Source organism: Nyctibius grandis, chromosome Z (genome assembly GCF_013368605.1).
Source record: "Nyctibius grandis isolate bNycGra1 chromosome Z, bNycGra1.pri, whole genome shotgun sequence".
Lineage (NCBI taxonomy): Eukaryota > Metazoa > Chordata > Aves > Nyctibiiformes > Nyctibiidae > Nyctibius > Nyctibius grandis.
In genome coordinates this window covers 91,533,034-91,549,385 of record NC_090695.1, presented here as the reverse complement: position 1 = coordinate 91,549,385, position 16,352 = coordinate 91,533,034, and the positions used below count along the sequence as shown (strand labels likewise).

The window sequence follows — 16,352 nt, the reverse complement described above, 5'->3', positions numbered from 1 at the left end:
TTCCACTTGTGCAATAAATGATTATTTGGTGTTCCATAAACTGAAACAGACTGTGAGGAAAAAATACAATTAAACAATTTATTTCTCATTCTTGAAGTTAAGTGGATCATAGAAAAGCAAGCGTATTGCATGGATGATAAAAAAATACTTTAAAAAAATCTATTCGGTTAAATAAAACAGCTCTTAGTAAAAATAAGCTAGAGAACTATTTTAATAATTATTTCAATCATATGTCCCTTTTTAGATTGTATTAATATAGTGTCTTCTGACCTTTCTTCCTAAGACATCAAGATGTGAAATGCATGCAATGTTTACACAAATTTCTTCTTGATTTCCTGTTATGTTCATCAGGTTGCAGAGATGCAGAAAGAACTGACTGCCCTTCAGCCTGAACTGATTCAAACTTCTGCAGAAACGGACAAAATGATGATCCAGATTGAAAAGGAAACAATTGAAGTAGATGCAAAGAAGGAACTAGTGTCAGCAGATGAAAAGAGGCTAATGAAGCAGCAGCTGTTGCTAAGCTATTAAGGTAGTGTACAAGGGCTTGGAGGTTGTAGTGAAGTGGGAGTCGGCCTCTTCTCCCAGGCAACTAGCGATAGGACAAGAGGACATAGCCTCAAGCTTTGCCCAGGGGAGGTTCAGGTTGGACATTAGGAAGCATTTCTTCTCAGAAAGGGTCATTAGACATTGGAACGGGCCTGCCCAGGGAGGTGGTGGAGTCACCATCTCTGGAGGGGTTTAAGAAAAGACTGGACATGGCACTTAGTGCCATGGTCTAGTTGACATGGTGGTGTCAGGGCAATGGTTGGACTCGATGATCCCAGAGGTCTCTTCCAACCTGATTGATTCTGTGTGATTCTGTATGATCGGTTCCAAGTCTTTCCAAGTAAATGAGAGTTGTGATGATGTGTCAATGGGATGATCCAAGTTCTTAAAGTAACAAAGTTGCAAGAGGTGATGAATGACATGCTCCTAATGTCAACAAGGTAAATTTTGGCTGTTTGGAGTATGACTGTATCTCACAGTACTGCATAGCTTCCCTTTCTAGTTCACATCCCAAAAGCTGTGTAGGTCTTATTTCTGTACTAATATATTCTCCTTCTCAACAGATTGAGTAATGAGGTTATACTGTTTCCAGGCCCAAAGACAGTTCGCTTAGAGTTAGCTGAGGTAATTTGGCATAACCTAAGAGATATCGCCATAGCCAGACATCTGTATCACAGAATTTCCCGTGGAAAGCTTCAGGATTCCTCAGTATTTTTGTTGTAACTAGTTGGAAATGTCAGTGATAGATAAGATAATTACTGAGATCTGAGTACATCATAAAGAATTTAAGCTAAACAGTATATATTTTTACCTAATCAGCACTGTAAGATTTAAAAAAGAACAACTGTATCTAACCTGTATTTTAATTCTCCTTGTCAGACCAGAGAGACTTCGATCTTGAAGCTTGTCTGGCTTTTTCAGCTATCAGTTCAGCTTATGGAAGTTACTAATTTCTCTACAAACCTTCCCTCTTCAAACTGCACAGACAAATTGTGAAAGTAGTTTTCTCTCCAGGAAACACAATGTTGTGAAGAGTCTTTATATTAGGTACTTACAAGCAGAGAAGGTTCTCCGAGGCTGTGCTGGAGTGGGGTAATCAGGTTGCAGACCTGGTATTGTATGAAGGTTTACAGGCTTCTACCCAATATTTTAACAGGACGAATGTGAAGGAGACCTTGCTGAGGCCATGCCAGCTTTGGAGGCAGCGCTTGCAGCTCTTGATACCCTGAATCCTTCAGACATCTCTCTTGTGAAATCCATGCAGAATCCACCTGGCCCTGTTAAGCTCGTCATGGAGAGTATCTGTGTCATGAAGGGAGCTAAACCAGAGAGAAAGCCTGATCCAAGTGGCAGTGGTAATGATGCGGTATTTGTTATCCCTGCCCTAGAAATGCTTGGGGTCCTGCTGTGTTGTACTAGTGAAGTGCTTCTGGCATGAATGCAGTCATGTGCACTAAAAGTGCATTTTGCTATCAATGACACATAACTACACTGAATAGCTAAGAGCTGCTTTTGCCATTGTAACTTATTGCACTTGCTTGACACTGTTGTACAAGCTTGGTAAATATGATCCCAGTCACCAGCACAAAGTCATCTCTTCAACTTGCTTTGACCCAATCTTGAGATTCGTATTGCCTTGAGGAACTCTGGGAGCTGGAGATGTGCTGTGCACCATTCACCTGTATTTTCCCCTCTAATCCCTGTTACGAAACTTTATCAGTTATACTGGGAGACAGCATTCTAGCTATACCCTGCCATAGGTGATTACTTTAACAATCTCTTTCTATGTGGGTTATGTTGTTATTGTGGGATTGCGTAGGATTTGCAAGGTAGGAAAGGGAAGAGACCTTTTTCTTTTACTTTTCTTCTACCTTGTGCCCCCTTCACAATTGAAAATAAGAATTCTATAAATGTCTTTCATCCAAAACTGTCTTACCTAGATTAGGAAGAAATGCTTTCACATAGTTACTGATTTATCTAATAAACTATGCTAAGAAAGACTGTACAGTAATTATTTTCCCTTATTTTGATTTAGAATTAATATGTAATTAATAAATACAACATAGGTTAGTGATGCTGAAGTTCCTGTCTGAACTTTTTTAGGTAATAACTTTCCCAAACTAATTAACAGTGGTTGCATAGTAAAATTCTGTTGCAAAATCATTGATGTTAATTCTTCATATTATATTTCAAGTATTTTTTCAGTTTGAACGTGCATGTTTTAAGCCTGATTTTAGTCTTATTTGCAATATAGGTAAAATGCTAGAAGACTACTGGGGGCCATCTAGAAAAATTCTTGGAGATCTGAAATTCCTTGAGAGCTTAAAGACGTATGACAAGGACAATATTCCTCCCGCTATAATGAAGAGAATTAGAGAGAGGTTTATTGATCATCCAGATTTTCAGCCAGCTGTCATAAAAAATGTCTCATCTGCCTGCGAAGGACTATGCAAGTGGGTGCGAGCCATGGAGGTATATGACCGTGTTGCAAAAGTGGTTGCCCCCAAAGCGTGAACGTTTGAGAGGTGCAGAAGAAATACTGGACATTCAAATGCAGAAGCCTAAAAACAAAACAAGCAGAACTTAAGGAGGTAGTTGATCGCCTCCAAGCTTTGAATGATGAGTTTGACAAAATGAATGACCGGAAGAGAGAATTGGAAAATAATATTGAACTCTGTTCACAAAAGCTTGTGAGAGCTGAACAGCTAATTAGTGGTCTTGGTGGAGAGAAAGATAGGTGGACAGAAGCTGCACGATTACTGGGAATCCGGTACATAGACCTTATAGGAGATGTGTTGTTATCATCAGGAACTGTGGCTTATTTGGGAGCCTTTACTGTAGATTACCGTCTAAAATGTCAAAAGCAATGGCAGGTCCTGTGCAATGAAAAGAATATACCATGCTCCAGTGATTTTAGCTTAAGTAATACACTAGGGGATCCAGTCAAAATCCGTGCATGGCAGATTGCTGGGTTGCCAATTGATTCTTTTTCCATTGACAATGGCATAATTGTTTCTAACTCAAGAAGATGGGCTTTAATGATAGATCCTCAAAGGCAAGCTAACAAGTGGGTAAAAAATATGGAGAGAACTAATAGGCTGTCAGTTATCAAATTGTCTGACACACATTATGTAAGGACATTAGAAAATGCTATTCAGCTTGGAACACCAGTTTTGCTAGAAAATATTGGTGAAGAACTAGATGCTTTCATAGAGCCCATTTTACTAAAGCTAACATTCAAACAACAAGGAGTAGAATACATGAAATTAGGGGAAAATATAATTGAATATTCAAGAGATTTCAGGTTTTACATAACAACCCGCTTAAGAAATCCTCATTATCTTCCTGAAGTGGCTGTGAAAGTTTGTCTACTCAACTTCATGATTACACCTTTGGGTCTTCAGGACCAGCTCCTTGGAATTGTAGCTGCAGAGGAAAAGCCTGAGCTAGAAGAAAAGAAAAATAAACTGATTGTAGAAAGCGCAGCCAACAAGAAACAACTAAAGGAAACAGAAGATAAAATCCTGGAGGTACTTTCCAATTCAGAAGGAAACATCTTAGAAGATGAAACAGCAATTAATATTTTGTCTTCATCCAAAGAGTTATCTGAAGAAATTTCAGAAAAGCAAAAAATTGCCTCTGCAACTGAGATGCAAATAGATTCTACTCGAATGGGGTATAAACCAGTTGCTATTCATTCAGCTGTTGTCTTCTTCTGCGTCTCTGACCTGGCAAACATTGAACCTATGTACCAGTATTCATTGATTTGGTTCATTAACTTGTATGTTCAATCTATTGCTAAAAGCAAGAAGAGTGAAGATCTAGAAAAGAGAATTAAAAATATAACCGAGCATTTCACAATAAGCATCTATAATAATGTCTGTCGTTCACTGTTTGAAAAGGATAAGCTGTTATTCTCCTTCCTTCTGACAGTAGGCATTATGAAGGGAAAAGACCAAATAGATGATAAGGTTTGGCGTTTCCTACTGACAGGAGGTGTTGCTCTTGATAATCCTCACCCCAATCCAGCTCCAGATTGGCTATCTGACAAATCGTGGGCTGAGCTCGTACGTGCATCTAGTCTGACAAACCTCCACGGACTAATGGAACATGTAAGAGAGAATTTTTCAAAGTGGAAACCAATATATGACTCTGTAAGACCCCATGAAGAAGCCTTCCCAGATGTGTGGAGCACACTGGTGGGGTTAGATCGCATGGTTATTCTCAGGTGTTTGAGACCTGACAAAATTATTCCGGCAGTGCAGGAGTTCATTGTGGAAAATATGGGAAGAACATTTATTGAACCACCTACTTTTGATCTTGGAAGAAGTTACAGTGATTCAAACTGTTGTGCTCCTTTGATTTTTGTATTATCACCAGGTGCTGATCCTATGGCAGGTGAGATTGGTATTAAAAATCCTTTTTATTTCGTTAAATGTCACTGAGTGTGACTAAACTGATAACAGTGTAGGCCCCTTCATTGATCTTTAAAGTGTCTTTAAAGTATAATACAGCAATCATGGAATATCAAACATTTGCATCTGCCCCTATATATACAATGACAGTAAAATTGCTAGAGGGTGGAATCAATGTAGTGGTGATGAAATGTGTAGGTCTCTGAGCAGCAATTTAGGGGTCTAACAGCTTGTAACATCCAGACCAGTTTATAATTTATGCTTGTGTTACAGTTCTTTCAGTAGGTGTTTGGGGACTTGCCCCAGTCTTTGTTACAACCGCTCCTGCAGAAAGTTTCCTCCCTCTCAGTTACTAATTAAATGGTGTATATGACCACACTTAAAAAACACATCTGTTAAATGTCCTTTTAAAAATAACCACCCAGGTTATTTTTAAACCTGGTTTTCTGCCAAAAGAATTGTAATATGGAGCCATAGTGTAAGGATGTATTTCCAGGAGGTACTGGTTTGATGGCAAAGCTGGAGGGTTATTTTTAACCAGATCTAAAGATCCAATTTACAGCTCAACCCCCATAAACAATGTACCCATGCAACAGAGAAGAGAGCTGTAGTGCAGGCTGGAACTGAGCACTCAGAGCTAAAGGAGAGGACAGGCATTTAACCTGGCTAGTATTTTTTTTTTTTTTTTTTAGTATTATTTTACACGCCTACATTTTAGCATATGCCTCAGAAACACAGTAACTGATACAGCATTTGATACTACTTCTGGGTTGTTGAGATTTTTTTTTTTCCAGTTGAGTAAAATATTTGTTGACTTTTGCCCCTTTAATTATTTTTACATTATAAAAATGATGAATATAACAGAAATCTACCTTCTAATAGACTTTGTCTTTGTTTGCATGTGTGAAACTTGCCATCATAGGTTGCTAAAATTTGCTGATGATGTTGGCATGGGAGGCACAAGCATTCAAACTATTTCGCTTGGACAGGGCCAGGGCCCAATAGCAGCAAAAATGATTTATCAGGCTATTACTGATGGAGAACCTGGGTAGTGTTACAAAAACTGCCATCTTGCAACTAGCTGTATGCCTGCTTTGGAAAAAATCTGTGAGGAAGTTATGGTGCCTGAGAATACCAATGATAAGTTCAGGTAGGAGTTTTAATATTTTGTTCTTTTGAATGGGAGGTATTTCTTGTTTGCTGAAGACACTAGTAAAAAAGAAATGAAACTTCTTTTGTGTGAACAACTAAGCATAACATTCATATTGTATATGTGCAGTGATAAAATAAAGATATCTAATTAGGATGTCATCTTTTCTACCTGTCCAATATAATCTACTTTATGCCTGCATTTTAGAACAATTTTAGATGTTATCATTATGGTTATGAAGCAAGTAAATAAAACTTAGTCTTCTGCAGATCAATATTGAGGATTTGTCAATATTGATGTTTTTTTGATAATGTGCTTTTTAAAATTTTTTTCAGGTTGTGGTTAACTAGTTATCCATCAGAAAAGTTTCCTGTTAGCATCCTCCAGAATGGCATCAAAATGACAAATGAGCCTCCAAAGGACTTAGAGCGAACCTTCTCCGATCATACCTTAATGACCCCATCTCCGACCCAGTGTTCTTTAGCTAGCTGCCAAAAGCCAGAAATGTGGCAAAAACTGCTGTTTTGGCCTTTGCTTTTTGTCATGCTATTGTGCAGGAAAGGAGAACTTTGGCCCACTGGGTAAGGTTTAGATTATTCTGCAGGTTGTCTCAAAAAGATCAGTAGTTTTGAAATGCATTATCAGAGCCTCTCTGTAAAAAGGCAGTATTGTTGACAGCAATATTACAAGAGTGCAATCTGTATTGCACAGAACATAATAAAGTTTAAAAGCTGTTATTTGCATGGGATTCTTATTCAGGCAAAGCTACTCTTGAAGCTACTAAACTTTACCCTAGGGGATGATTGGAAAGTACCAGTTTTCCAAGTAAACATCTTATACAGTAGTTACATTAAATTATAGCTTACTAAATTATTAATTTATTACTGTAATTCTTACTAACCTAACATCAAATCCAGTTCCATTTTGGAATTTTCGTAATCAAGATGTGTCTTTTTCAATTCTGCTTTTGTATTGTGTGTACACTTTGTTTTATCAAAGCTAGTGCATATGTTTTACTTGGTGTGAAACAAATTATGTAGCTGCAGTGTGTTGTTTCATAACACAGCAATGAAAAGATATGTATTAGTAAGATTTGTGCTTCAGCTTTTTCTATAAATCTTGAAATATTTAGAAAACTATATAGAATTTCCACATAAAATGTAGAAATGTATGGAATTATAGATTCCATTTTTATAACTATATAAAGCTTACACTCTCCACGGTGTACATGAAGTTCGAAGCTTCCATTCCAACTGAGTCTGGTCTTTGTCATAACAGGTTACTGTTATGAAAATGTTATATTTTTGACTGAAAGCCAATGTCCTTATTTTAATAGGCAGCTGTTTAAATAAACACTAGACTGCCAGTATGAAGATATACATTTATTGCTTTAAAGTCACTTACAAAATACAATTTTTGTAAGTGACAAAGAGGTCATTTTCAAAAGCAACATCTGCTGCGTAATGTGACCATCTGTCTGGGGGAAGAAGGATAGTTGCAGCACTAGCCCTGTTTTTTGGTTTGTGCTAAAGGGGTATAGGTTTTCTGAAGGATCCGCTTATCTGGAGTGTGCTCCTGTGTGGTTTTTTTTTTTTATTGTGCTGTTACTCTGAATGTCATATACAAACAGCATTGATAGATGGGCAGGTTGATTAAAAATTAAAATCAATCAATGAATTAAAACTCCTGTTCTCATAGTCTCCATATAGCAACAGATTAGCTGAAAGTACCGAGCAGGGCTGTGTTCTACTTCAGATAAAATACAATTTTTCAGGAGTGTGTGATGCCAAATGCCGATGCTTATGTTTTAATTATACGGAATGATGGTAATAGTGCCTTAGATACAATATTGTTATGGAGTCATATTCTCCCTTGTGCAATAAACAGCCACGTAAATTCCAGGGCTTATGCTAGGTACTGTCTGGCAGCTGTTATCTTCAGCTCTGTAGTAGCAGTATAGTACTAATACCATCCTTTCCTGAGCATGGTTATCAGTACAGTGCACCATTGCCCTGTATATCTTTTCTGAATAAAACAGGTTGGAATATTCCATATGAGTTCAATGAATCTGACCTCAGAATCAGTATGCGACAGATCCAGATGTTTCTGAATGAATATGAAGAAATCCCATTTGAAGCTCTGACATACCTAACAGGTACAGGCATTGCACTCTCTTAACATTTGTTGACTTTGCTAGGCACCTTCAGCTGGTACAGTGATAAACTGATGAGTTCTTGACAAATTGAGTGGATTCCATTCAGGGTTACTTTCTTGGCTTCTACATACAGACAAGTTGGATCCCAAACCCTCAGATGTCATTTCTGTCTTGGCTCATATATAGCTAGAAGAACTACTAATGGTCCAGCAAACCTCCTGGTCTTTGTTTCATATGTCAAATAAAAATGTCAATGGCCTCTGTTTCACCTTAGCTGATCAATATGATCGTGACACAGTAAGCATTGGCAGTTTACCAGAGGATGTGATAATATTCATGCAGTTTAAAGCAGGAGTGTTGACCTGTGTAAATAACCTGGTTGCTGTGGCTATTCAGTTCTCTTTCTCAGATAGCTGCCTCTTGGCACCTCCTTTGTCAACCTTATAAGATAATTCCTGATTTTTGCTAATATTATGATTAGCTTTATGAAAAAGAATTTCAGGAGTCAGGATTAAAGTAATAACTGTGAGCTTTTAGCGGTTGTCTGTATTTTGTATCAGTGTAAACCCTCTTCTCATTGCTTGCTCATTTACTTAAATCTCTCCAGCCCCTTCTGCACAGGAGAATTGCATATTTGTGATCCCTTGTTTTCTACTGTATACATACATAATCAGGTTAAGTTTGCATGAAAGGAACAAGACGAGGATCATCAATATAGCACTGTTCAGATTTTGACAGTTTCTAAAAATTCTTACTAATAAGAATTTCAAGCTAAAGGGCTGTCATTTAAAACATGAGATTAGTTTACTGTGGCATGAGTAGCAGTTTCTCAGACCAACTCATAGTGTTCCTTAAACCCCTTCATCAAGACACACAAATTTGGCCTATAGTTCCAAAGGTGTTAAAGTGTCTAATTTCCCACTGAATCAATTGAAGTATAGGGCCTAAAAACTTTGATGATCTGGAGCTTTGGAACTTCAACTTACTGGAAACTATACATTATTGCAAAACAATTTTATTTGTTCATTAACTTACATTTTTTCGTCCTGGTTTTCTTTGTCCTTTCCCAGGGGAATGTAACTATGGAGGTAGAGTAACAGATGATAAAGACAGGCGTCTTCTCCTGTCCCTTATTTCCATAGTCTATAGCAAGGATATAGAGCAGGACAAGTATATGCTTGCACCTGGAGATGACTACTACATACCACCACATGGTCCATATGAGGTGAGAAGATAAAATATGAAATTCTCTCTGAGTTATTGGGAAAAACTTTATCTACATGGTACTTTGATATGCTGAATACAACAAAATAATAGAAAATAACCCCATAAGATCACAAAGCTATACTAGAATACCTTATGTATGAAATATGAATCTGGTACTTAATATCTAACACACCGCAATAGACATGTAGTGATTGTCCAATATTCTGATGTTTGTTGATGCAAAGACCCACCCTGTGCAGGTTTCCAGTACAGTCCTAAAAAGCAATAGGAGTCAGGCTTCAGGAATTTACAGGTACTTCTGCACCTTCTTGCAACCACTTTTTCCTTGAAAGCAGTGATCAGTATGAGGAGGTGGAATGGCAGGTATATACTCAATTTTCATCCCCTTTTTCCCTTCTACCAGCTGCATAGAGATAACAAATGTGCTCAAATCCACCTATCTGTGTAGCCTGCAGTTATAGGGGTGATACATATGGCATCCTACCCTCTTCTGTGACTCCTACCAGTGCTCCTTGTATATTTCTAATGTACATTCCTTTCTCTTGCTTTCTTTTGCTACTTACATGAGGGTGGTAAGAACAACTCCTCAGTGAGTCTTTGAACCATTTAAAACTTTATATTTATCTCTGTGGACCGAGTAATAAATACCTGGATGCATTTAACTCGGAGCTTACATGTTTGATTGTAAACGCGAAGGTTCTGTCCAAGGTGGGTTTACTGGTCATTTATGAAAATATCATTGCATGATTTCTGGTATCTAAATGTTTCTTTTACAGTCTTACATCGAATACCTACGAAGTTTACCAATTACAACACACCCTGAAGTGTTTGGACTTCATGAAAATGCAGACATCACCAAGGATAACCAGGAGACTAACCAGCTTTTCACTGGAGTGCTCCTGACTTTGCCTAGAGAAGCAGGGGGAGGGTGGCAAGTCCCCTCAGGTAACTGGGGAAGAAAGATCAACTTGCACTCTGGAAAGGTGCCCTTTCCTGTCATGCCCTAGGTCTCAGAGTAATCCAACACCTCTCATCATGTGACTGTGGCATTGGGAGTAGATATGAATGTCCCTGTAGAGAAGCAGACGGATTTGGCATAGAAGAACCTTTAAAGCTGGAAAATGCCCTAATGACTTTGAATTCAAATAGGTTAATACCACACAACCCCACCTGGTTGAGCAGAACATGCAGTTTGAATAGGAATGTTTCTTTCATATTTCACGTCTTAAAATAACAGTGAAGTGCTGCACTTTAGTCATGAATTGTAGTTAGAGCACAGTTAACAATCACAGCTGGTAAAGCACCTCAAATCACATCCATCTCTAGGCAATTTTGAAGTATGACGTTTAGTTCCAGTCTACAAATTCCAATGATGGAGGTTCACGCACTGGCCTGACTTCATCCAGCAGTGGTTGTATGACCATCCCTGACATTCTCACTAGGGGACAGACTCCAGAGTGCCAGGAAGTTAAATCAAGTCATTCAACTGTGAGGCAAGCAATATAAGCCCATTAGAGGCAAAAGTCATCTCCACGGGACCTGGTTGTGAAGATGCTGGGAATTTCTTTCCTTCATCCTGTGCTGGCAGCTCAGGTTACTCAGGTGAAATCCATGCCCATTTGAGACATGAGATAAATGACCTTTCAAGCGTCTCAGATTTGACATCCTATATTTTATACACAAGTGGATTCTTGAAAAGTGGAGTCGATGGACCCTCATTTCCTGCAGGGTTGTCTAGTGATCGTATTCTCTGATGTCTAATATGCTGCAAGTAAAGCTTCTGTCATGGCTGGGGTATTCATATGGTCTTCCCATCATTTTCCCCATGCTGCATACTTTGTCATTTCCTTCATTGTGGCAGCAGTAGGATTATGCTTGTCTGCCCTGCTGCCTGTTTCCTTAGAAGTTGCCTAAAACCTTTTTGCAAATTAAACCGAAATTAGTAACAAATTTTAAATTATTGAGAAGGGAAAAGGAGCAAGCAGGCACATGCAGAGACAGATAGGATGATGCACAAAGACAGTAAGAACATGTAAGCATTATTTCTTTAGGAAAATGGACTAAAATGCCTATGTGGTTATACAGAAAAAATATAAAATCTATAGTGTTTTGTGGAATTTATTGAACAAAAATAGGTGGAAAAAAGGCAAATTCCTCACTCACTGCAAACTTGTGATTTCAGGAAACTGTTGAAGATTTGGCGCAGGACATCCTGTCTAAATTACCAGGTGGCTTTGATGTTAAAGAGATTATGAAGTTATACCCACTACTTTATGAAGAGTCCATGAATACAGTTCTTAGGCAAGAACTAATTCGATTTAACAGGTATGGCTCAGTGTTTTGTGTAGCAGCACTAATAATGAAATATGCTTGTGTTCATCAGTGCTAGTCACTCACAAGCCTTAAACAGTTATAAACCTTTGACAATACATTGTTCTTAACACGATAGATTCTGCTTTGGATAAACCTTTCAAAAAGACTTGAGAGCTGCAGCTGACTACTTGAATATAGAAATAGTACCTATATTCTTGGAGTATGAACTTAAATCAGATTTGAGTTTGTTGTGTTGGGGCAGGGCAGCCTACTTCATTCTTTTTAAATCATACCTAGGCCCCAATATTCCCAGCACAGTATGTTAAATAGTGTTATAATCTTTAAAGCTCTTGTCACTTGATTTCCCTTGTCTAGAATGAGAATTTTCACTATCTTTCATTTCTCTGTGTGTGTGGTTTTTTTTTTTTGTTTGCTTTTCCGAAGTTAAATAAGAGTTTTGATAACTACAGGTGAGATAAGGAATTTCTGACAGGACATTTACCAGCTTTGATTGGCCCTTCCTTCAAGTTGGACTCAGAGGTCTTTAGCCAGACAGTAAGAAGTAAATAATGAGATGACAATTTCTTTTTTTTTAATCTTAAGGCTCACTGAAGTTGTTCGGAGCAGCCTCATTAATTTAGGCAAAGCCATTAAAGGCCAAGTGTTGATGTCATCTGAACTTGAAGATGTTTTCAACAGCATGTTAATGGGAAAAGTACCATCAATGTGGGCTGCCAAATCCTATCCATCACTGAAGCCACTGGGAAGTTATGTGTCCGATCTCCTCTGTCGTTTGGTCTTCTTCCAGGTATGCTAAACTGAGATTGACAGGTCTAAGGACTTAGTAGTTGAAAGCTGAATGGGTAAAATGTGTATCAGTACTGTCCTCACTCAGCAGTACCCTTATAGCTCTAGATTGTGAACCACTTGCACATACTCATGACCAAATATATACTGCATTAGCAGCATTCGAATTAGCTGAGCAATTGCTCAGCATCGTGAGCTGGGAGTATAATCCTTTGGTGCTAATCCAGTGCTGCATTTGGTCGTTTTGATTCTTCTGTTTCTAGAAGGGGCATTTTACTTTGCATTGATGCCTTGATGACTTCCCTGCTCAAAGGACACTGAACCAGGTGTGAGAATTCTTTAGAAACAGTGCATTAACAGGCACTATTAAATTTTGTATATGTGATTATCAATCTCTTTCAAGTTTAATAAAAAGTGACACCACTTCCACACACTTCTTGAACAAGCTATTTAATTCTTTATTCCCCCTTCCATTATTTCCCTCGCATTCTTAGCGCTCTCTTTAAATTATTTTAAATTTCAGATTTACCTTAAATAGCTGAGGTACTGAGGTGTAGTGGAACCCCATACAAGTCAGAGGAGGAGAAAGCTAGAAAGAAGCGTCTGAAAGATTTGTATAAGCAGCAGAGTTTCCAGTTTGCTGGATCAGAGTACCATATGGGCTTCTTTTGACTCCAAATAGCTTGGAGTAGTGTGGGGACATTCTGCCCTTGCCTTGTTTTTCTTGCCTTTGATAACCAACAATGATACTGGCCCAAGATCTCCTTGTCTGGCATCTTCGTACTGGAATGATTTCCTCTACTAGGATGTGATGTGTTGGCTGCAGTGAGAGCCCTCACAGTGATCGGTGAAGACACTATGTAAGAAAATTTGGCCTTTTTTTCATGTTAGGAGATGGGTGTTTACAAGACTGTAAAAGAGGGTATATTGATAAAAGTGTACAAACTAAATCTTTTTTTTTTTTTTTTTTTTTGCTGGCTAGTATCTAGACTTATCAAAATACGCTTATACTACTTTCTGAAATTTCTTTCTCACTAGCACTGAGTTCTGGCTGTTTCAGAATGAGTAACTATTTTTGTTGTCATCATAAATAACTGACTTGTGTGATTTGTTGTCTCTGAAAAATATAGAACTAATGGTAGTATCCAGAGGGTCCCAGCAAGGTTTAGATCTCATTGTGGTGTTCAAGTGTATCTGAAAAGACATCCCTTTTCTGGTGAATTGGCACAGTGAAGCCACAAAATGTATTTTTTTCTTATGTTTGTTTTTTCTCTCCATATTCAGGACTGGGTCATCAATGGGCCGCCCACAGTCTTTGGCTCTCAGGATTCTTCTTCACTCAGTCTTTTTTGACTGGTGTTTTACAAAACTACGCCAGAAAATACACCATCCCAATTGACCATATTGGATTTGAATTTCAGGTAAGAAAATGCAGAGGAATTTTGTTTTTCTTGAACAGCTTGAAACATGTTCTGGGCCAGCAAGGAATGGAGTATTCAAATGAAAAGAAATTTTATTTAAAACAGTAATTTCAGACTATCACTTATAGGATTTACTATGCTCCATATAAAAATAAAATCACGCAATGGTTTAATTATTCTAGGTGATGACACAGGAGCACACGATGGAGAAAATGCCAGACGATGGGGCTTATGTGAGAGGCCTTTTTTTGGAAGGTGCACGATGGGATAGAGAATCCTTGGTAATTGCAGAATCACTTCCAAAAATCCTTTATGATTCTTTGCCCACAATTTGGCTGAAACCTGGAGAAAGTTCCAAATTTCTTCATATGAACATCTATTCATGCCCTGTATACAAGACAAGTGCAAGAAGAGGTGTCTTATCCACTACTGGCCACTCAACCAACTATGTTCTCTCAATTGAACTCCCTTCAGACAAGTCCCAGAAACACTGGATAAATCGAGGTGTGGCAGCACTATGCCAGTTAGATGACTGAGAGTATGCAAGTCAAAACACTTGCATTTTGTTATTAAAAGATACACTTTACTCCCCAATGGCTGCGTTTTTTTCTTATATTGGGATTTCCTGCTGACTTCAAAGCAGCTCCCCGTTTCCTTTGGTTTTTAGCCATTATCAGCCACTGAGCAAGAGTGAGTGAAAATAGAACACTACAAACAGAACCTTATTTCAAAGGCCTGGGCTTCATCTTGCAGTAGATCAGAATGAACAGAACTCTCATCAAACTGTGTGCCACCCACATCATTACAAATCTTGTGAAATCCTAATATTACCACCTAGCTGCTATATAGGGCTTTTTTTTTTTTAAATTGGGCCCAAAGAGTTTTGCTGCTGATTTTAATGGGCATCTAATCCACAAGTCTTGCAAATAGGACTCTGTGGATTTGCTTACCACTTCTGTGTCCTAGGAGTATGGAGGGCAAGGAGGGAGGAGATGAGAATAGTCTGTTGTCAGCATGTAAAACCAATCCTCAGCTAGAATGAAGTGCCAGAGCTGTGTTATAAATCTATAGTAACTGACACTCCTTGAAGATGTGCCTCAGAATTTCCGTGAAAAACTTCTAGACAGCACATGCATTGGGAGCCTGCCATTTCTCAGAGCAGTACACTTGTCTCATTATTTTTAAACTCTTTTTATTTCAGCATTATTTACCTACACATCCCAGGTGCCTGATAAATGGAGCTGTTTCCTTTCTCCCATAGTCTCATTTTACTTCCTCATCTTGCCCTCTTGCATGTTGGGCTAATAACCACTTGAAATTTTGTACTTGTTTAAGCCCTTTCATCAGAGAAGCTCAAAGTAGCTTACAAACATTAAATAAAAACAAAATAGCCTGAACATCTTCAAAGAGCTGTGCAGTCATTAACTAATCCCCACAGCATGCCAAGGAGGTACTAAAGACGGATCATTAGACTTGTGTACGCAGTAGAAGAGAAGCACAAACATCAAGGCAAACATTAAAAAAAAAAACCCCACTGCATAAGCATCCACTAATTTGAGGTCTTGTAATTTTTTTTTCATTGCCCAAATTGCAGCATTTTAATGACTTGCTTGAGGTCTCACAAAGTCAGAGATGCAGCTATAATTCAGCAATTCCCAGTATCCTGCTACAATCATTAAGTGATGCTGCTATAACTCATTAACCATATGGTTCTTGTCATAGGAATTAATCTGTTGTGTTGTGCTTAGCTGTTATAGGTGAAAACAGTGTTCATTATTGTTTTATTAACCACTAGTTTGTTTTATATAGATACTCATAAATTAGTAACGTTTAAGAATGGTAACATACAGGTAAGCAAGAAGTGTTACAGGTAAGTTGTACAGTGCTGCTCTTCACAAAGATATACATAGGTAATTAGTACAGTACCTTCACGTACCATATTCGATGCCTCATAAACAGTACAGTATGCAGTTATTTGGTGTGTCATTGTTACGTGGTGACTAGGGCAAAGACGTCAGGCCAGGACACTTAAAGGGGACAGAAGCATGCAGGTGTTTCAACTTACTGATAGGAAGAAACTACTCTTAACAATTTAGACTAAATGATATTTGGCACCTATAGCAAAAATATAACTTGTTTATGAATGTTACAGCACAGTCACCCAAATTGGCAACAATTTTTGAGAAAAGAATCGTGTTTCAGAAGATCCATAAGTAAATTAAGATTAATTAAAATTGGTCCTTTAAAAACATAGTCTTTTCTTAGGCTGAAGAAAAAGTAATGGAATTTACTGTTGAGGGATATCTGTCTTAGAG

General features: G+C 38.1%; 1 protein-coding gene across 1 annotated transcript in view; it reads left to right on the top strand.

The window, feature by feature from the left end:
• DNAH3 (dynein axonemal heavy chain 3) overlaps positions 1–14,623 on the top strand; it is a 62,221-nt gene extending 47,598 nt beyond the window's left edge. Inside the window, 21 exon segments of the mRNA XM_068422975.1 lie at positions 352–487; positions 490–532; positions 1,113–1,173; positions 1,706–1,904; positions 2,804–3,051; positions 3,053–3,109; positions 3,111–4,947; positions 5,886–6,114; positions 6,450–6,529; positions 6,532–6,599; positions 6,601–6,636; positions 6,638–6,695; positions 8,153–8,269; positions 9,340–9,494; positions 10,273–10,422; positions 10,424–10,441; positions 11,679–11,821; positions 12,413–12,617; positions 13,901–13,928; positions 13,931–14,037; positions 14,220–14,623. Of these exon segments, the coding sequence (XP_068279076.1) occupies positions 352–487; positions 490–532; positions 1,113–1,173; positions 1,706–1,904; positions 2,804–3,051; positions 3,053–3,109; positions 3,111–4,947; positions 5,886–6,114; positions 6,450–6,529; positions 6,532–6,599; positions 6,601–6,636; positions 6,638–6,695; positions 8,153–8,269; positions 9,340–9,494; positions 10,273–10,422; positions 10,424–10,441; positions 11,679–11,821; positions 12,413–12,617; positions 13,901–13,928; positions 13,931–14,037; positions 14,220–14,573 (4,329 nt within the window). The 3' untranslated portion in view covers positions 14,574–14,623.
• Positions 14,624–16,352: the final 1,729 nt, after the last annotated feature.